Source organism: Enhydra lutris, unplaced genomic scaffold, assembly GCF_002288905.1.
Source record: "Enhydra lutris kenyoni isolate GAN:26980312 unplaced genomic scaffold, ASM228890v2 scaffoldscaffold9, whole genome shotgun sequence".
Taxonomy (NCBI): Eukaryota; Metazoa; Chordata; class Mammalia; order Carnivora; family Mustelidae; genus Enhydra; species Enhydra lutris.
Window position 1 is genome coordinate 23,841,002 of NW_019154093.1, and position 21,611 is coordinate 23,862,612.

The 21,611-nt window shown below is 48.2% G+C and overlaps 1 protein-coding gene across 1 annotated transcript in view; it reads left to right on the forward strand.

Moving 5' to 3' along the window:
* LOC111143145 (maestro heat like repeat family member 7) overlaps positions 1-21,611 on the forward strand; it is a 56,525-nt gene that overhangs the window by 7,372 nt on the left and 27,542 nt on the right. The window contains exons 2-10 of the mRNA XM_022496647.1: positions 6,393-6,427; positions 7,205-8,511; positions 13,331-13,404; positions 16,466-16,540; positions 17,708-17,787; positions 18,077-18,206; positions 20,287-20,382; positions 20,877-20,981; positions 21,192-21,327. Coding sequence (XP_022352355.1) covers positions 7,281-8,511; positions 13,331-13,404; positions 16,466-16,540; positions 17,708-17,787; positions 18,077-18,206; positions 20,287-20,382; positions 20,877-20,981; positions 21,192-21,327 — 1,927 coding nt within the window. The 5' untranslated portion in view covers positions 6,393-6,427; positions 7,205-7,280. The remainder of the gene's footprint in view (positions 1-6,392; positions 6,428-7,204; positions 8,512-13,330; positions 13,405-16,465; positions 16,541-17,707; positions 17,788-18,076; positions 18,207-20,286; positions 20,383-20,876; positions 20,982-21,191; positions 21,328-21,611) is intronic.

Sequence of the window (21,611 nt, forward strand, 5' to 3'; positions counted from 1 at the left end):
AAAGCATTTTACAAAGGCCCCAAGTCAAAAGGAGGCCAGCACATTTGAGGCACTGGGAGAAGTTGAGAGGGATTCAAATATAGGGTTGGGGAAGGGAATGGAGGGAGCAGGAGGGGAGGGGCAGGCCTGTGGGCTGAGGATCCTGGTAAAAGAAACACAGTAATCACACTCTAGACAGGGTTATCTCCACCAGCGGCCTACCCACCAGCAATGTGCCAATCACTTCGGGGAAGGGCAGAAGCGGGGAGAGCTTGATAAAAGTCTGATTCCTCAGCCCCTTCAGAGGTGCCAAGTGGAGGCCCAGAAATCTGTCTTATAAAAAATATAAGGTTTACCTACACCCCATCATCTGAAAACCCATGAGGAGTCGCAGAGGGATTCTACAGGGGAATGGCATGGTTGGGTTGGCATGCATTTTTCTTTTGTCCTAGAATATCTTTATTTCCCCTTCATTCATGAGGGATAGTTTTGCCTGATCTAGAATTCATGGTTGACAGGTTTTTTTGTTTCAGCACTGGAAGCATGTGTGCAACCTCTCTCTGGTCTCCCTGGTTTCAGATGAGAAATCCTCTCTTATTCCAATTGGTGTTCTCTGATATGTAATGCTCTCTAGTTGCTTTGAAGATTTTTTTCATCGTTTTTAGTTTTGGGGAGTTTAATCATGATGCATTTTGGCATGGACTTCTTTGGGTTTAACCTGTTTGTGGTTTTCTAAGCTCCCTAGATCTGTATGTTTATGTCTTTCACTAAATTTGGGACATTTTCAGCTATTACTTATTTTTAAAGATTTTATTTATTAGAGAGAGAGAGAGAGAGCATAAGCAGAGGGAGAGAAAGGCAGAGAGAGAGAGAAGCAGACTCCCTACTGACCAGGGACCCCGATGGGGGCATGATCCTGGGTCCCTAGGATCATGACCTGAGCCAAAGGCAGGTGCTTAACTGACTGAGCCACCCAGGTGCCCCTCTGCTATGACTTCTTTGAATGTTTTCAGTATGCTCTCTTCCTCTGGAACCCTAAGAGTGTTAGATATTTTGTTTTGCACCACAGGTCCCTGAGGTTCTTTTCCTATTTTTTAGTCCATTCTCTCTCTTGCTCAGATTAAGTAAATTTTATTGCTGTCTTCAATTTCACTGATTCTGTCCTCTGCCCCCTCCACTCTATTATTGAGTTCGCCTAGTAATTTAAAATTTTTTCAGTTGTGTCTTTAAAATAACTTCTATTTTCATTTCAGTTATTGTATTTTTCATAACTTCGATTTCTTGGCTAAAATTTTCTAGTCTTTCATTTGTTTCAGGAGGATTGGTAGTTGCCTGGTGAAGCATTTTTATAATGACAGTTTTTAAGTCATTCTTGAAGACTCCAGCATCTGATTCATCTCAGTGTTGGCATTAGGTATTTTTTCTCAAGATGAGATTTTTTCCTGGTTTTTGGTATGGTGGGTAATTTTTTATTGTGTCTTTGATATCTTGGACATTATGTTAAGAGACTTTTGATCCTACTTAAATCTATTTTAGCTGGCAATCAACCTGTTAAGGTTTAGAGTGTAGGTCCTGGCCTGCCTTTATGGACTATAGTTCCAATGGTTCTTTTAAGAGGCTTAGTATGCCTTGTTCTTCTGGCCCTGATGGGGGTCTTGTTCATTCCCAGTGGTACCACCTGCAGGGACAAGACGGTGCTTCCCTTGGCCACCTGTTGTCACTGGGAGGCCAGGAGCTGTGGGACCTGGTAAATTCTTTGCCATTGTGTGGAGAGCCCCAAGAGGCAGGGCTCTGCTGACACTGCTCCTGCAGGTAGATTGGCCTGCTGCTGCCCCAGATATAGAATGGAGATTAGAGCTCCCCACTGGGGGCCTGTCTCTTGTTCAGCTTCCCCTACCCTGGTCCTTTGGCCACAGGGAACAGACTTTTTTTTTCCTTTGTATGTGTGTATGCACACACATAATCTTGGCAGATCTGTGTCTGTGGGCCTCTCTGGTGTCCAGTCTGGGATATATGGGAGATGAAAAGAAAACCCCAAGGAATGCACCCCGTGTCATCTGTCCAGTCCTGAGGTTCCTAGCTAGTCCCCTGCCTTCTTCCTAGCTTTCAGAGTCCTTTTATGGTTGTCGGTTGAATCATTTCCAGTATATTTAGTTGTATTTGGAAAGGAGGAGCAGGGAAAAGTGAGTCTATACCCTGTTACCTGGTACATGCATTAAAAAAAATGTACGTAGCATAAAATTCACCATTAGTGACATTTAGTACCTTCATAATGTGTGCAACCACCGTCACTATCTAGTTCCCAAACATTTTTGTCACTCCAAAAAGTAAGCCTGTACCCAGCAAAGAGTCACTTCCCATTCTCTTTCCTTGGTCCCTGGCAACCTCTTTCTGTCTGCCTGAATCTGCTTTTAGTCTCTCTAGATTTGATTATTCTAGATATTTCACACAAGTGGAATCATACAATATGTGGCCTTTATGTCTGACTTCTTTCACTTCACATGGTATTTTCAGTTTGTCCTTACTTAGCGAGTATCAGCATGTGATTCTTTTTTTACGGCTGAATAATATTCCATTGCATGGATAAGCATCTTGTTTATCCATTTGCCAGCTCACGGACGCGTGGGTTGTTTCCCCACTTTGGCTCTTGGGAATGTGCTACTGTGGACATTTTGGTACAAGTTTTTGTTGGAGCATCCATTTCCAATTCTTTTGAGTGCGTAGCTAGGGGTGGAATTGCTGGATCCTAACTTCCTGAGGTAGCACCAGCCTGTTTTTTACAGAGGCTACACTATTTTACCTTCCTATCAGCACTGTTTGAGGCTGTCAATTTTCTGTATCCTTGTCAACACTTGTTATTTTCTTTTTTTTTTAATTTTAAACTTAACTTTTTAATTTTTAAAAATTAAATTTTAAATTAAAAAATTTTAAACGTTTTTTTAACTTTTTGTTTATTTTAAAAGTAATCTCCATGCCCAATGTGGGGCTCAAACTCATGACCCCGAGATCAAGAATCATATGCTCTACTGACTGAGCCAGCAGGTACCCCTTGTTATTTTCCATTTTAAAAATTATAGTGGGTATAAAGTAATATTCCATCATGGATTTGATTTGCATCTTCCTAAGGACTAATGATGTTGAGCATATTTTTGTGTGCTTGTTAAATATTTGTATATCTTCTTTGGAAAAGTGTTGAATTCAAGTCTCATTTACCCATTTTTAAAAATGGATTGCTTGCCTTTTGGTTGTCGAGTTTTAAGAGTTCTTTATATATTCTGGGGGTGTCTAGGTGGCTCAGTCAGTTAAGTGGTCGACTCTTGATCTCAGCTCAGATCTTGATCTCAGGGTTGTGATTTCAAGACCCACGCTGGGCTCCATGCTGGGCATGGAGCCTCTTTAAAAAAAAAAAAAAGTTCTTTATATATTCTGGATACTGGGCTCATCAGATATATGACTTATAAATATTTTCTCTCATTCTGCAGGTTGTCTTTTCACCTCTTGATGGTGTCGTTTGATGCACAAGTGTTTTAATTTTGATGATGCCTAATTTACTTTTTTTCTTTTGTTGCTTGTGCTTTTGGTGTCACATCCAAGAAACCAAGATCTAAGGTTGTGAAGATTTACCCACATATTTTCTTCTAAGAGTTTTATAATTTAACTTTGACATTTAGGTCTTCATTCCTTTTCGAGTTAATTTTTATATATAGTGTGAGGTAGGGGTCCAATGTCATTTTTTTGCCTATTGAAACCTGGTAGTCCTACCACCGTTTGTTGAAGAGACTATTCTACCTCCAATGAATGGAATTGGCACCCTTGTCAAAAATTAATTGACCGTGGATGCATACGTTTATTTCTGGACTCTCAGTTCTATTCCATTCATCTGTATGTCTAGCCTTATGTCAGCACCACATGGCTGAATGCAATTTTAAAGGAGGATGTGTGCAGCTCAATTTGGAAAATGGTGTGTTGGGAGCAGTCCCTACATACAGGGGTCTTAGGCAATGGGATCTGCTCTAGGGTCTGGAAAGGGTGATGGAGACAGGGGGAGATATTTGGGAGCTTTTCTGGAACCAGAGTTGGCTGAACTTGGCCAAAATTGGATGCAGCTGGTGAGAAAGAGAGTAGTCAAGGATGATATCATTCCTGGATTGTATAGTAGTGCCAGTTTCTAGAAATGGAAGAGAATAGGAAGGTCTGATATAGGGGAAGGTGCCCTGATGTCAGATGTGTGTGTGCACACACAGATGTGTGGGTGCATACTTACAAGTACTTAACACGTTCCAGGCCCATATAGCTGATAAGTGTGTTCTCCATGAGGAGCTAGAAGATCCACCGATAGTTACACCCCCGGAGAGCTCCAGCAATCCTTTTTCAAGGCCTGGAAGGGTTCATGGAGGAGAGAGGATGGGAATCCATCAGTGATTCTCTCAGTCTTAGATAGGATCAGCTAGTTGCTTTATACTTTTCCTCTGCCCTCCCTATTTGGGGCCCCAGGACTTGGGAAGCAAAGGCCAGTAGGTAGCTTGTGGCTGCTGAGTCAGTACCGAGCTCCTTTGGCTCTGCAGTATCCCACCCAAGCCCGGCAACAACCACCACTCTTCCTGATGCACGATGTCCCTTTGGTGGAGGGTGAGACTTGGGCTGCCCCAGTCACTGGCAGGTGGCCCTGAAGCCTTGCCTGTCTGTTGCAAGATGAAAGAAGAGGATGAGGGAAAGAAGAGGGGGAAAAGTGGGGGAGATCTGTTCATTTCTCACGGAAGAGGGAGGGTCAGCTAGGGTTGAGAGCTGTAGCTTTCTGCCCAGGGAGCCTGTACTACACACCTGCTCTGTTAGAGGGATGGAGTGTTAGAGGGATGGGGATTGTTCTCTTCCACAGCCCAAACCATGGAGGCCTTCGAAAATTCAACACATGGCCTCAGAAGCTGCACCTGGTGCATATTTTTCCAGGTTGAACGCCTCTCTTTGATAACTATGGTGTGTGCATGTGTGTATGCACGTGCGCACACACACGCATACCCACAGGTGGGAGGGGTGATGAAGGGAAGATCCAGGGTTTTTTGGAGATGGAAGATTTTTTTTAGCTCTTCTTTAAGTCAAAGAAGACAAAACTGTGAACACAAATTAAGTATAGTGCACTTGGAAAGGGGGTGTGTAGGCCAGGAGTCCTGAATTTTTTAATTCCATTAGCTTCAGGGTCCAATCAGCTCTGGGGCTGAGGCAGGATGTGAAACTATTCATGATCTGCTTGCTTGGAATGAAGGCAGCTCTCACTGGGCTCTGAGCACCTTACTCCTCTCTGCCCGCAGTGCCCGGCAAAGAGTAACGGAAAGGTAGCTTTCATTTAGAGAGGACCTTCGGTAGCCTGCGTGTTTTGTGTTGGGCACTGAAACCACCACCACCATGGATGGCAGGCTTGATTCTTCCTGTGTTAGAGATGAGCAGGATGAGGGCCAGATGGGGAAAGTCTCCTGCCCAGGCTCACTCAGACTAGTAAGAAGTTGAACTGGGACGGAATCCAGAGCCATATGACTCCAAATCTATGGTCTTTCCAAAGCCAAGCTATAAAGATGCAGAGCAAAATTTACAGAATGAGTAAATGAGTTAGTGAATGAGTTAGTGTGTGAATGAATAATAAATGAATGAGTGATGAAATGAGCTAGCGAATGAATAAATGAGTGAATGAAGAAGACATAAAAAGAGGAAGCAAGTAGTTTATTTACCGAACAGTTCCTGTGTGCCAGGTGCTGTGCTAGACTCTCAGAGACCTTGCTACCTAGTGGAGAGACCAGATATTATTATGCGCCAACAAGGGAGAAGTGGACAAGATACCCTGGGAACTTACAAGTGGACCTCACCTTTCCGGGGGACCTGGAAGGCTCTTAAGTAGAAATTTGAAGGGAGAAGCCATAGGTGCTAGCCAGGGAAGGAGTCTGGAGAAGGGTGTGCCCAACTCCTGGAAGACCCAGACCGAACCCGGGAGCCTGGCTCTTTGGAGAAACACAAAAGCGTTGAGTGGTGGTGGCATGGAGTGGGGAAGGGAGTATGAAGGGGTAAGAGAAGTGAAAGGGGCAATAAGACCAGACACAGAAGGCCGTTTTAGGTCCTGCTGAGAGTTAGGGACACTGTCCTGAAGACAGTGGGAAAAGTTGGGGAGGAGTTAGGTGGATATGAGGCATAAAGAGAGGGTCTTGACTTCCCTGAGTGCTGGTAGGGTGGGTGACATTCTTTTCCTTGACCTCTATTTCCTTAAGTATATAATGGGGCATTAATATCTAACGAGGACTTCGTGTGTGTGTGTGTGTGTGTAGGGCAGATTTGCTTAGCAGATGTGCATGCCTGGCCTGTAGACTTTGCTCAACAATCACTGAGAAAACACACTTCAGCTGTCTCGGTCTTCTTCTGTCTCCTCCCAGGGGCCCAGTCCTGCTTAAGAACACCATGAATGCAGGTGAGCTGTCCCAATGGTTCCAACGGGGAGAGGAGCCCAAGTGTGGGAGTGGGGTAGGGTGCGGGGAGGGTTGGGGAGTTCACCCAGCAGCTGGATTGCTGGTGTGAGGCGGCTCTGGTCTTGTGGCCTGCCCCCCGGTTCTCTTCCTGGTAGCCTGCCTCCCCCAGAATAAGCAACTGTCAAGGCCAGTGGGTAGCTCTGCCAGGGGCTGCTTTGAAAATCTAGTGCCACAGCTGTTTGCAGAGTAATTCTAGAAATTTAGGCTGGAAGTTGGCTAACCCCTAAAGGGGCCCCTCCCTGCCCTTTTCTACCTTGGTCTAGTATTTATGGACTTCCCACTGGGTGTTAGAGGCTGGGGATGTCCCAGGGACCTAAGATGAGCATGGTTCTTGCTACCTCTATCAGAGGCTAGATCATGAAATGGGGCACTGGAATAAAGTAGGATGAATATTTTGCTGGGAGGAGTGGGCTTGGCAAAGGACAGCACAAGGAGGTTCCAAGCCAAGAGAATTGCATGGGTTAAGGGCAGAATGCTGAGAGGAGGCAGGGTGTGGTCAGAGAAACAAGGTGGGGGGGGGGAATGAGGATCTGGCTGGGACCCAGAGCTCAAGGGGTGGGGCTATGTAGATGGAGCTGGAAAGGTGGGCTGGGTGTGCTCACGACGGACCTGGGAAGTCCTGCAAGGGTTTTCATCCTAAGGATAGTGGGGAGCCGTGGAAAGGTTTTAAGCATGACTTAGAAGGTGAAGCACGCTGAATTTGCCTTTTTCCCTCCCAGGAGCATTGCAGGGGGCTCAACAGTTGGCTATTGGAGAGAAGGGAGCAGCGGCATTGAGAGACTGCCAGATTGGGGCATGGCCCTGAGCCCAGGGTCTAGTGTGGTCCTCCGTGAAAGCCTGGAAATGACACGTAGTCTCAGCGTCACCGAGGTCACAGATGTAGGTTCTGGTACCATCTCTGGGCCCCACTCAGACATGGGCCTTGTTCCTGTCATGAGCCCACCTCCGAATCCTGGCTCAGCCCTTGTTCCAGAACTTAATCCAAGTCCGAGTCCCGTGTCAGAGGAGACCCCTGGCCTGGTGACTGGTAACACCCCCAGGCCTGTTGACAGCTGGGCTGTGGGTCCCGCCTCCCTCCAGATCACCACTTCCCACTCAGGTGAAGTCCTGGGCCTGAGTTCAAAACATGTCTCCAGGTCTAACTCCCAGAAGGCCATAAGTCTAGTCTCAAACCTCGTTCTGAGCCCCAGCTCTACTGGGACCCAGGGTCTGAGCTCAGGGAGCCACACAGGGCCCAATTCTAAGGAGGCCTTCAACACCCACTCAAGCCAGATTTTTGATTTGGGTCAGAGTAACTCCAATCCTTCCAGGCCTGAAGCAGACCCATTTATAAGGCCCTATTCAAGAGAAGCCCTGGTTGTGGGCCAGTGTGTTTCCAGGCCAGGCTCGAAAGCACTCCTTATTCCAGCCTCAAACTCTCCTCTGGACCCAGACACCAACCAGATACTTGGTGTGGGCTCAAGAAACACCTCCAAGCCAGACCTGCATGCAGCTCGAGGTTCCAGTGGGACTCGGATCCCAGATGTCAACGAGACCATCACTGTGGTATCACATAAGATCTCCGGGTCTGTGGCAAAGGGAACCTTTGGTGCAGCCTGGAAAACGAGCTCCAAGGAAACCATCAACGTGGCTTCCAATGGCAATCCCAGGTCTGACTTGAACATGACCATCACTCAGGCCTCATGCTTGACCCTGATTCCTGGCCCCAATGACGGTATCAGCCTGCACTCCAGCACCCATGGACCCAACCCCACCCTTTCTCCACCCTCGTGCATGACCCTGCTCCTGGGCTCCAATGAAACTGTCAGCCTGGGCTCCAGCCTCATCTTCAGTGACACCTCCACCCTGACACTGAGCAGCCAACAGGATTACTCTGAGGGCAACAGCATCCACACCATACCCTTGGATGAGAATCTGGGGAGCTGGGGCGAGATGGTCACCACTGAGACAGGCCAGTTCCCGCTGGGGTTCCCCACCTGTACTACCACAAACGAAGACACCAAAGCCTTCCAAAGCATCCCAGAGGGTGAGTACAGCAGGGGTGACAGCCCCAGAGAGGGCACTACCCGGGAAGAATTTTGTATTCAGACTCATGGGGCAAGGAGGCTAGAGAAGAGGAGTGGAAAGAGGAAGGAACAGCATATAGTGGGGAAGGAACAGCATACAGTGGGGGAAGGAACAGCATGCAGTGGACAGCATGCAATGTATTAATTAAACACAAGAAATCCAGCGCTCAGCCTCTGCTTGCTGTGTGACTTGGGACAAGCTGCTTAATCTCTCCAAGCTTCAATTTCCCTGACTGAAATATCTCCATATCATAATGCATTATTATGTCCAAAATATGAGGCACATAACTAACTATGCATTTCTTTCAAAATGTATGCCTCTTTCCTTCCAGTTAAATTTCAGACCTGGCTTCTCAGGTTCAAGTTTGACCAACGGAGCAGCCAGGCTCTAGGCTCAGCTCACCTCTGTTGAGTGTCTGCTGTCCTCACTTAAGTGAAGCCTTAAGTCCTGTCCGGAGCCTGCCCCTCACTCAGCTGGGATACACAGGAGTTCTGTAAATTAATCCCTTACCGACTTTTGATATTGTAAAGATCTTTTCCCAGTTATTTATATCTCCAAATATTTTTGTTTGTTCATGCATCAATACCATATTGTGATTTTTAAAAATATACCATGGCTTTGTAAATCTGTATTTACAAAGGTACAATAGGTATCTGGTAGGATGAGAATTCCTCTTTGAAGTTCTTCTCAGAATTATTCTGAGGACAATAGCATCTGCACTTTGCCTTGGGGGCTATTAATAGACCCTCATTTTTCCATAAACATTTTATTTAAAAACAAAAAAAATTTTAAAGATTTTATTTTTAAGTGATCTCTCCACCCCACGTAGAGCTTGGACTCACAACCCCAAAATGGAAGCTCATATCATAAAGCAACAACCCCCAGCCCTCTCTCTCCAGGCTCTGCTAAACTCTAATTTCTTTCTCTGAATTTGCCTACTCTAGAGATATCATGGAAGTGAAATCATATACTATTTGACCTTTTGTGTCTGGTTTATTTCACTTGCCCTACATTCATCTATGCTGTATGGTGAATCACTACTTTCTTTTTATGGTTGAATAAAATTCCAAGATCTGTACCACATTTTATTAAGGCCATTTCCCCTTGGATGGACGCTTGGGTTGTTTCCACTTTTTGGCTCTTGTGACTAATGCTGCAATTATAAACATCAGTGTGCAAGTACCTGTTTGAATCCTTCTTTTCAAGTCCTTTAGATATACACCTAGGAGTGGATTTGCTGGATCATCTGGTCATTCTGTCTTTAGCTTTTTGAGGAATTGCTAAGCCACTTCCCAGAGCAGCTGTACTATTTTGCATTTCCTCTAGCAATGTACAAGGGTTCCAGCTTCTACACTATTAATCTCTCCTTGTCAGCACTTGTTATTTTCCTTTCTTTGAAAATACTTTTATTATAGACATTCTAAAGGCTGTAAAGTGGTGTCAAATCGAGGCTTTGATTTGCATTTCCCTAATGATGACTGATGTTGAGCATCTTTTCATATGCTTATTGGCTGCTTGTATATCTTTGGAGAAATGGGTGTTTAAGTCTTTTGCCCCTTTTCAAATTTGGTTGGTTGTTTCTTGTTGTTGAGTTTTAGAAGCTCTTTATATATTCTGGCTACTAATTTTTTTAATCAGATATAGATTTGCAAATATTCTCTCCTATTCTGTGAGTTGTCTTTTCATTCTCTTGGATAGTGTTCTTTTTTTTTTTCCCCAAAAGATTTATTTATTTATTTATTTGAGAGTGAGTGCATGCATATGTCCATGAGCAGGGTAGGGGGTCAGAAGAGGAGGGAGAGGGATAAACAGACCCTGCCCTGTGTTCTGAGCCGCTCACAACCCTGTAATCATGGCCCGAGCTGAAATCAAGAGTCTGATGCTTAACTGACTGAGCCACCCAGGTACCCTGGTAGTGTTGTTTGACGCACAAAAATGTGCAATTTTGATGAAGTCTGGTTTATTTTTTCCTTTATTGTCTTGGTCTTTTGGTGTTGTATTCATGAAATTATTGTCATATCCAATGTCATGAAGGTTTCCTCCTATGCTTGCTTTGAAAGGTTTTACAGTTTTAGCATTTAATCTTTGTCTTTGAGGCAGTTTTCATATATAGTGTGAGGTGGGGATCCAGCTTCATTCTTTTACATGTGGAAATCCAGTCTTCCCAGAACCATTTGTTGAAAAGGCCATCCTTTTCCCACTGAATGCTCTTGGCACCCTTGTCAAAAATCAATTGACTACATTCATTTCTGGGCTTTCTATTTTATTCCATTGGTCTATATGTCTGCCCTTATGCCAAGACCACACTGTCTTGATTACTATAGCTTTGCAGTAAGTTTTGAAATCAGGAAGTATGATGTGAGTCCCCTAACTTTGTTTCTTTTTTCAAGATTATTTTGGCTAGGAGCACCTGGGTGGCTCAGTGGGTTAAGCCTCTGCCTTTGGCTTAGGTCATGGTCTCAGGGTCCTGGGATTGAACCCCACATCGGGCTCTCTGCTCAGTGGGGAGCCTGCTTTCCCCTCTCTCTTTGCCTGCCTCTCTGCCTACTGGTGATTTCTGACAAAGAAATAAATAAAGGCCTTTAAAAATATATTATTTTGGCTATTTAGGGTCAATCTTTGCTTTTTTTTTTTCTTTCTTTTTTTAATCTTTATTTACTGGGTGCCTGGGTGGCTCAGTCAGTTAAGCATCTGCCTCTCCCTCAGGCCATGATCTCAGAGTCCCAGGTTCAAGTCCCACATCAGGATTCCTGCTCAGCAGGGAGTCTGTTTCTCTTTCTGACCCTCCCCCAACTCCTGCTTTCTCTCTCACTCTCTCTCTCTCTCTGTCAAATAAGTAAATAAAATCTTTAAAAAAATAGTTTTATTTAGTTAAGTAATCTCTACACTCCATGTGGGGCTTGATTTGACCCTGAGATCAAGAGTCACCTGCTCTTCTGATTGCAGCTAGGTGCCCCCAATCTTTGCTTTTTAATAGGAACATTCTGTCCATTTGCATTTTTTAAAGATTTTATTTATTTGAGAGAGAGAGAGAGTAAGCAGGGGAAGGAGCAGAGGGAAAGGGACAAGCAGACTCCGCCCCTGAGCGTGGAGCCTGAGTGGGAGGTCATCCCACAACCCTGAGGTCATTATGGGAGGTGAGGAGAAACCAAGAGTCAACGCCCAACCAGCTGAGCCACCCAGGCATCCCTTGTCCATTTGCATTTGTAAAGACAAAATGTTTTCAGGGAACAGACCCTGTATCAGTAGAATATGTAAAGTGTACTAAGAATCTCAAATACAGCTCCATGAGTACTTACGTATGTATGCAAGCTGCTAACCATGCAGAGAACAAGACTGAGATCTTTCCCAGCAGCCCAGAAGCGTCCCCTGTGACCTTTCCCATTCAACACCCGGTCTCCTGGGGCTAGGCTTTCTCAACCTTGGTGCTCCTGATGTTTTGTGTCGGATAATTCTTTGCGGCAAGGATGTGGGTGTGGAGGGGCTAGTCTGTGCTTTGTAAGATGGATACCCTGATTGTCCCCGTAGACGCTTGTGGCACTACCCGCTGTTTGTAATAGATGTTGTGTGGAAAGGTACGCGGAGACTATGTAAACATCCCATTTCCCATCAAACTTTCAGCTATTTGTGTACTTGTTCATATTAGTACAGACTCATGATTCCTTAGGTCATTCAAGGAACTGTAATCTGTCGCTACTGCTGTTTATCGTGATCCTCAAATCGTCCCCAGTTTGGCCAGTGGGATCCCCTTTAAGCGAGCTTTCACGTCCCGTTGACATGTCCCATTCATTCTTGGAGCTCTCTTGTTTTCTGCTACCAGATGTTTTGGGCTCATTCTGTATGTTCTTGCCCAAATCCCAGACTCAGCCATTTCTCCGAGGAGGCTTGTATCTTTTAGTGGAAAAGGGAACCTAGGAGACGAGATCTTGAAGCAAGCGATGTTCACAACTATTGGTGTCTCTGCTTCTCCCTGTTGGCTCCATCCTCCCGAAGCCCCAGTGGCCGAGATGGTCCCTCAGAAGGAAAGAGACCTATTTTCTTTTGGGTTCCCCTCAGTCTCTTTAATAAGGGGCTCTATCAGCCCTGTTCAGTGTGGTGGGGGGCATGGGATGCTTTTATTGGTCAAACCTGGGTTCCAGGCCCACCCCTACCTGAAGAGGAGGTGATGTGTGTGCTTGCATAATCCAGCTTCTCTAGATCCAGGGAAAGGGTAGCCCACAGAGAAGAAGGGCCTCTTTCACCAGAAAGAAAGATGAGGAAATCCAGGGCTGACAAAACAGATATTTACTATTATAAATCAGAGTTTAATTATATGTTGTGGTAGCAGCTCTTTAACCCTGAAGGTCAGGGAGGCCTCTCCAAGCAGTGGCAGACAGGCAGAAATTTGAAGGAAGGGAGCCCTAGCTGGGCAATGGGGTGTGGTAGTGGAAGCGCCCAGGTAGAGGAGACCACCTGTGCAAAGGCCCTGAGGGAGAAGGTTGTCCTGACCCGGAAGGAGGGCTGAGGCCAGAGCATGGCGAGCGAGAGGAGAGCAGCAGGAGACAGGCTGGGGAGGTGGGCAGCGGTCCCAGATCAGGCAGGGACTTGACGGCGCTGACAAGAATGGTGGCTTTATGCTCAGTGGAATGAGGTGCCACTGAAGGCTTTTGAGGAAGGTAGCTCAGTCTGGCAGCTAGGGGCATAAGGATTGGAGGGGGCCAGTGGGGGAGGGGAGACAGGGCAGTGGCGCCAGATCTTTACCTTCCCTCTTGTCTCCTCATTGAAACTGTGACATTCAGGAATCTTCGATGAAGTGACCTCATGCCTGGTGAAGGTGCCAGGGAAGAGAGATGATGACAACAAGATGGCTCTGGTAGGCTTCCTGTCCAAGTCCCAGTGGACTTTCCTGGGGTACCCCTTCCCCCTCCTCCTCCTCCACTCTGCAGCCCCAGTGGTTCCTGTTTCTCTGCCCGGCTCTTTTCTCCATGGGATTCGCCACCATCTGGTATACACTGTGCTTTACTAGTTCACCTTGGTTTTTGTTAGCCTCTCACACTGGAATGTATCCTCCATAAATCAAGGATTTTTTTTAGAGAGAGGGGAACACACACGAGTGGGGGGAGAGGAGCAGATAGAAGGAGAGGGAGAAGCAGACTCCTCTCTGAGTAGAGAGCCTGAGTTGGCCTCGATCCCAGGACCCCGAGATCCTGACCTGAGCCAAAGGCAGACGCTAACCAACTGAGCCACCTAGGCGCCCCCTGAACCAGGAATTTTGGTCTGTCTTACTCTCAGCTCTATTCCCAGCATCTAGAATGGTGCCTGGAACATTATAGGTGCTCAACAAAGGTTTTTTAAGCAACTGAATCAATTGTGAGAGGATCTCTAAAAGGGGAAGAAAGGTTAGAAATGCCCCTTTTCAGGACACAGTCCCAGCCCAGGTCTTGGGTCAGGAGGCCAGAGAAAGCCAACACCCATATGACTTGGTGAAGACCAGTGGGGGCAGACTGGACAGGCTGGTGGATGTGAGTGTGAACACACCCATAGTCAGGGAGACTGGCTGGTGGATGGAGCCCAGAGGTGGGATCCACCCAGGGCCTGCCCTGCGGGAGGGAGGCTCTGCCCTCAGGCTGCTTCAGAAGCAAACTCCAGTCCCTGGAGTGCCCCAGGGTGGGGCATGGGGACAGGGTGCCAGGACTAATATAAGAGGTCTGGCATTTTAGGAAAATCCATCCTCATCCATGGCTTTCCTTTGGTTGTCTACCTTGTTCTTGCCACACTGGCCTTTCTCGGTTTCTCACACATGGCATACTCATTCCTGCCCCAGGGCCTTTGCACTTGTCTTTTCTGCCAGTAAGTTTCTTTGCAGCTACAAAATGGGTGTAATAAAGTTGAAGTGGAGGCCTGTGTTAATGTATGCACAACACTGAGCACAGTGCCTGCAACAAATAGAGTTTATTACTAGAGTTATTCAACACATTTTGTTGAGTCCCTACTATGTGCAAGGCATTGTTTCAGGTACTAGAGATATAACAGTGAAGTAACAGTCTAGATTGGGGAAATAGGCAGAATTTCCTCTAGTTCTTTACATGGTTACCTCCCCCCACCCTTTTTTTAATGGTTACCTCTTTGTTGTCATTCAGGACTCAACCCAAACATTGGCTCTTCTGAGAGGTCTCCCATGACCATTCAGTCTATTAGCTATCCCTCTATCATCACTTTGGCAGTTTAAGTTATCAGTAGTTATTTAGCAAACCACCCCAAAACTTAGTGGTCTAAAAGTTCACTCTGCTGGGGAAATAAGGACTGAGGGGCCCAATTTCTCCTGATCCTGAAATTTTTGAAAAATTTTAATTTTTATTTATTTTTAACTGAAGCATATACAATATTATAAGTGAATATAGTATTATGTTCGTTTCAGGTGTACCACATAGTGATTCAACATTTAAATAGAGGACCGAGAGATCACCAGGATAAATCTAGCTACCATCTGTCACCATACAAAGCTGTTAAAATATTATTAACTATATTCCCTATGCTGTACATTGCATCCTTGTGTCCTAATTGTTTTATAATGGGACGTTTGTACCTTTTAATTCCCTTCTCCTGTTTTGCCCCGCCCCGCCCCACCTCCCGTTCTCTTTGGCAACCACGAGAACGTTTTCTGTATCTATGAATCTGTTTGTTCATTTGTTTTGTTTTTCACGTCCCACATGTAGGTGAAATTGTATGGTATTTGTCTTTCTCTGTCTAACTGATTTCACTTAGCGTTATATCCTCTAGGCCTATCCATGTGGTTGCAAGTGGCAAGATCTCATTCTTTTTTATGGCCATGTTATATTCCTGTGTGTGTGTGTGTGTGTGTGTGTGTGTGTGCAGATCTCACATACCTTCTCTATCCACTCATCTATCAGTGGACACTCAGGTTGCTTCTGTATCTTGACTGGTGTGAATAATGCCGCAGTCAAAGGTAGAGCCCACACCTTTTAGAATGAGTGCTTTGTTTTCTTCAGCTAAATGGACTTGCTGGATTGTGTGACAATTCTGAAACCGTCTGGGCTCAGTGAGGTGGCTCTTCTGCTCTCTGTGCTATAGCCTGAGGTTACCCGGGAGCAGGGGCTGGAATGTCCAAGATGACCCTCGCCTTCCACATGGCGTCATCGTCCCATATCTAGCCCAGCTTCCTTGTGGCATGGTGGCTGGGTCCCAGAAGGAAAAGGCGGCCAGTTCCCTGAAGGGCTAGGCCAGGAATTGGCACATCATCACTTCATGGCCTTCTGTTGATCTAAGCAGGCCCTAAGATAAGCCCCGATTCAAGGGCTCTCTGTCCTCTTGATTGCGATGGCCAAGAACGTGTGGCCTCTCGCACCCACCACACTGCCCGTTGGGTTCACTTGCTTTTGCTTTCTTCCCTGGATGAAATTAGTTTATCTATTTCATGAGTTTTGTTCTTCTGCCCTAAGATGATGAGAACGCATAGATTAATTGGACATTAGTGAAGGTATTCCCTCTCTCAGCTGGTGGGACACCTTGACCTGACTAGGATGTGCCCTTAAGAGTGGGTAATAGAAAGCCCTTGAAAGGTATCACTCATGGGATTTTAGACAGTACCGATTCTGTCCCCTCAGTTCCTGCCTCCTCTCCCCCAAGAGAGGGAGACCAGAGAGGGGGAGTGCTTTGCAGGGCCTGAAATCTGGTCCTCCTCCAAATACCCCCCTTCAGGGATTATCCAACCCCTCCCCCACTGCCACCACAGCCTTCCCGAATCTGTACCCCACCCCAAGTGTCGCCGTGGTTTCTCATTTCTCTGGAGCCCATGCTGGGGGCTGGCAGCTGGGGACGGGCTGGCCTTGTATGGTGGGGATGTGCAGGCCAGCCCTGAGGGCAGGGGTCCTTGTGACTCTCACCCTGTGGTTTTGCCCTCTGCTGCCTCCTAGGTGGAGAATGTCATCGCCCTCCAGAAACACCAGGAAGGGGAAGGCGAGAAGAAGACCATGATGAAGAAGATGATGGTGTGGGAACCCTGTGCGAGCCTGTGGCATTGGGTGGGGAGGAGATGGGTGTCCTGGTCTGCCCAACGGATGAGACAAAGCTTGAGGTGGGAGGAGGACAGAGATGGGGGAGGACACTTGGATGTGAGCCGCGGTCCACCTCTAACTGCCCTCCACCCCGCTGAGGGAGCTCAAGCCCTTTTCCTTCTGTGAGCCTGGCTCTTCTCATCTCCTCAGTACCTGTGGAAATAATGCCTGTGCGTGGGCTCTCTTCTTGGGAGGGTGTAACCCAGTGGTTAGATCACTGTAGAGCCCAAGCCCCTGTGAACAGTTGTGACTGTTTAATACATTCTTGTTCCAGAAACTCCTCCTGGTGGGAAACTTTCAAGAGTTTCCTTATTATTTGGCAAAATACATTCACTTCCCAGTTATCCTCCGGAATGGTTTGGGCCGCTGAAGTCCCCAAAATTATATTTAGCTTTGTGTCCGTTAAAGAGAGCAAATCCTTGCCTTTGATAACTTCATTCAACCAACATTAATTGAGCCCCTATTGTGTGTAGATGGGAGAGCAAAAGTGAGAAGTAATTATTAGGACGTTTTACTTTTATTATTTATTTATTTAAAAGATTTTATTTATTTACTTGACAGAGAGAGATCACAAGTAGGCATAGAGTCAGGCGGTGGGGGGTGGGGAGGAAGCAGGCTCCCCGCTGAGCAGAGAGACTGACGCGGGGCTCCATCCCAGGACCCTGAGATCATGACCTGAACTGAAGGCAGCCGCTTAACTGACTGAGCCATTCAGGCGCCCTTAGGACAATTTTAAAGGAATTCAAGAGGTCCCCCTTCCAGAGCCATTCATGGTGTTTTTTTTTGCTTTGGGCCAGCCCATGGCTTAAATATATCTCCTTACCACGGGGCTGCTGAAGCAGTTCTTGCTGGGCCCTGTGTGTGGGGTGCTGCTGGTTAAGGTGTGGTGTGTATTTGGTGGCCTTGAACTGAGCCCAGGACCGGGTTTGAGCCATGAGCCAGCTCTCCCCAGAGGAGGCCCTGCATGGTGTGGAAGTGGGGAGTTCTGTCCAGGCCGAGGGGCTGGCACAGCCCTGCGCCCTGTGCGGAACAGTGGCCTCGGTCCTGGTGGTCTGCAGTGGACTTGCCCCCTCATTGGCCCCTCTGTGGTCCCCTGTCCAGAGGCAGATCCAGGAGGAGCCACTGGATTCCCTCTCAAGCACTGTCCGCTGGAAGGCCATGGAGACCCTGACCCAGCTGAGGTGTCCACAGCCCCCTCCCCTACCCCCAGCCCTTTCCCTTCTTCCCTGGGCTCCACCTGTCTCCTCTGGGGCCTGTCCTCAGTGCCCCACCCACTCCTGGGCCTTTTCCTCTCCTCAGGCCCTGTCTTGCACACCCACTTCCCTCCTCCCCACCTCATCTTGCTCAGGCCATGCCCAAGCCTCCAGCTAGGTGCCCTCCTCCCTGCCCCTCATCCTTAGCTTCCTGCTTCCGGCCACAGGGCCCCTCCCTCACTGCTTCCCCTCCCGCCTTGCTTTCTGTCTCCGCCAGTCACTCCCAGCCTATCCTGGGCTGGCAAGAAAGAACAGAGCTGGTGAGCACGTGCGTGAAGAGTGTGTTCTCCCTCCCCTCCGTGCAGGCCATGCAGGAGAAAGACGAGGCCAAGGCTGAGGCCATACAGGTGAGTCCTCAGGGCTGTCCGTGTCCTTAGACAAAGGTGCATTTCTGACCTCCTAGCGGGGAGAGAAAGAGCATTGCAGAAGGTAGATGTGAATCTTCACACCCCTACTCAAGCTGCATGACCTCGCCTCTCCTGGCCTGAGCAGGCTCTTGATAAATATTCGGTGAATGAGTGAATCTTCGGAATAAGGAATTGCTCATTTGGGATGCTCTGTCCACTTGTGGGTCCTGCCCTAAGAGAAGGATGTGAGCCTGTGTTGGCGTGGCCAGTGGAGGTGGCTGGGAGTGGGAGGAGGAGGGCTGAGGACTGGCTGAGCTGGGGTGATGCCTAGCTGGGATAAGGGTAGAACGTCAAGGGGCTCCTGTGAGTGTCTTCCAGCCTGGGAAGGGTGGTCCCAGAAGTGGGTAGAGGTGACCCTTAGTGTAGGATGTAGGGTCCAGGGGAGAGGTTTAGGGAGGGGATTTTCAGCCCAGAGGGAGGCACATTCATTCATCCTTTCATTCAGCAAATATAAACAGTGCCCACTCCAAACTACCAGGGGCTGGGGGATACAGTAGAGGGAGGGGAGGGACACTGTCAAAGAACCATACAAATAAATGCACACTTATTCATGGTAAATGTTGCAAGCAAGCTTAGGATGGGTATCCTGGCCTAGGTGGGGTCAAGGGTCATAGTGCTGCAGCTGAGAGGTTACAGAAGAGCTGGTTCGCTGGGGTGGAGGGGTGGGCAGAAGGAAGGGCATGCCAGGCAGAGGGAACAGCCTGTGCAGTGGCCTGAAGACTGTGAGAACAGGGTGACTGCAAAGATGACAAGGAGGCGATGTGGCTGGAGCCAGAGGTTGAGGCAGGAGGGCTGGGAAGCGAGTCTAGAGAGCAGTAGGGGCCCGACCACACTGGCAGCATGAGGACTCTGGGTCCTGGAAGGTAGGTGGTGCACTGAGACAAGGTGGGGAAATCCTTGCTGCCTGGCAAGAGAGCGGGAAGCCCTCTTGCAGTAGCAGGCCTAGACACCAGAGGTCAGTGCTGCACAGTAATGGGTCCGTGGATGGGAGGGAAGGAGGAGGTAGCGGAAAAGCAGGGCCTGGCTTGGTGGTTGTGGTGTAACCCTAGTGTGCACAGACTGGGGAAGCCTGGACGAGGACACCCTGGGAGACAAACAGATGTGATGAGCTGGAAGAAGGAAAGGATGCAGGGGACAGAAGGTCTTCCCAGAGTGGCCCAAACCCACTCTGTAGCCTTGTGTATGAGTAACGCCTGCATCTTCCTAAGACAATTCTGGGTCTGGGGTGTGGCTGAGGGAAGGGGAACTGGGGCAGGGGAGACATGACTCCCTGCAGGGGCAACTTAGAAAGTCTATTTGGGTCTAGGAGTAGCAAGTAAAAACACCCGAGAACAATAATAAAAGTAAGGCTGACCCTCCCGTTTTTTCTGGCTCTTACCGCTCTCGTGCCATTTCCCCACGCAGCCTCTCCTTTGTTCCTCACCACTGGAAACCGTGTGAGCTTGGATAAGTGCATCCTCATTTGCAAAATGAGAAAAACATTTTGAGGGCACATTGATATGGTTGTGTGAATCTCCACACTGACCTGGCCCATGGTAGATTCTCAGTCAATGCTGGGGCTTCTCTTCCTCCTCCTTTAAGGCAGGAGTGCAGGGATAATAATCACCAATTTGTTGTTATTTTTTAAGATTTTATTTATTTATGAGAGAGAGAGAGAGAGAAGGAGCCTGGGAGGGGCAAAGGAAGGGAGAGAATCCCAAGCAGACTCCATGTGGAGCACAAAACCTGATAACAGAGGTCAATCCCAGGACCCTGAGATCATGACCTGAGCCAAAACCTGGATCCAACACTTAACTGACTCCGCCACCCAGGCGCCCCACTGATTTGTTGATAAGGAAACCGTAACCCATGGCAGGGATAGTAATTTGTCCAATACCACACCTCAAGTTAGTGTCTGAGATGGGGCCAGAAAACAGCTCTCATGGGATTGGATGCCCCTCCTCCCCTGACCCATAGCCGGGGTGCAGGCTGGGTTTGCTACAGGAGCCTCCTAGTGACTTGGTCCTCCTTCTGTCCACAGACACTTTACCGTCAGACCCTGGAAGCTCTGCAGACACTGCTCAACGCCCTCTTTGTGAAGGACCCCACTCCTGCCGGGCTGACGAGCATCTTGGAGGTGTGGGGGCAGGGAGCAGTGCAAGGGCAGAGGGGAAAGGAGAACGGGCTCCAGAGCCTGGGGAGGCTATGCCCAGGAGTGGTTGGACTTCTGGATGTCACCTTGGGCCAGTGTTCCACCCCCTGGTCCCTGTTACAGGCCCTATTCCAAATTCCTGCCCCTTCACTCTCTCCCTATCCTTCATGTTCTTGCTCTAGCCGCCCGCTTAGCGTTCCTTTTCTGTGCTCATTCCTCCCTCTCTTCTATCCTCATGACTCTCCACCTACCATCTCTCTCCCTGTTGACCTTCCTCTTCCCTCTGGTTTTCCAGTCCTAGCCTCAACTTCTGGACCCCATGCCTCCCTATGCTCCTGGAGGAGGATGGGGGCTATGGACAGTTGCATTTATGCCCTCCTGGAAGCTTCCTGCTGACTGGTGAAGGCCGACCTGCCCACCCAGGCAGCAGAAGGCTGGTGTCCAGCCTGCAGCTGTGAGTCTTGTCCTTGTCCTCACAGCCCCTGGGGCCCTGGATGAACTCTGGGAAGGCCCACGAGCGAGCACGGGCTGTGAACAGCAATGTCTCTGTGTTGAACCACATGCTTCTGACCCTGCCTTTCTTTGTGAGTGGCCCCTGGGAGGGGAGGACACTCTTAGGGAGAAACTTCTTGGCTCTAAGGGATCCGGTGCCTCTGTCCCAAGGTTCCCATGTGGCCCTTGTCATCTTCAGAGGGCTCTCCTATCAGGGCCAGACCATCCGGCTCTGTTCACTAATCACTGTATAGTGCTATTGAACCTATAAGACTCAGTCCTTGAAGTTATGACGCAAACAGATGTCCTCGGGGTTCCCGGCGCTGGGGCTTCTGCTGGGGAGACTCATCCTTCGCATCGGGGATCCTGATGAGGAGATTGGCCGGGAGGCCCTGGACGGCATCATCATCCTCTACACCATCCTGGAGCTCCAAAAACGTAAGCCCTTTGCAGCACGTCTGTAGCAAGCTTCTGAGCAGATACTCAGCCTGGGAATGGACTGGAGCCCTGGCAGCAAGGGCACAGGTAGAAGATGAAGGAACCCAGCACAGGGTCCGATGGGCTGGCGCGATGCCTCAGTTCACACAGACCCAGAGGACGGGGGCTACAAACAAATCTATTTTGATTTAAGCCATCCTTCCATCGGAGCCCCTCCTCCTCCTCTCAAGTATAATCTGTGACTCTCACTGTCACATTTCTGTGATGTGCCAAGAGCAGGGAAG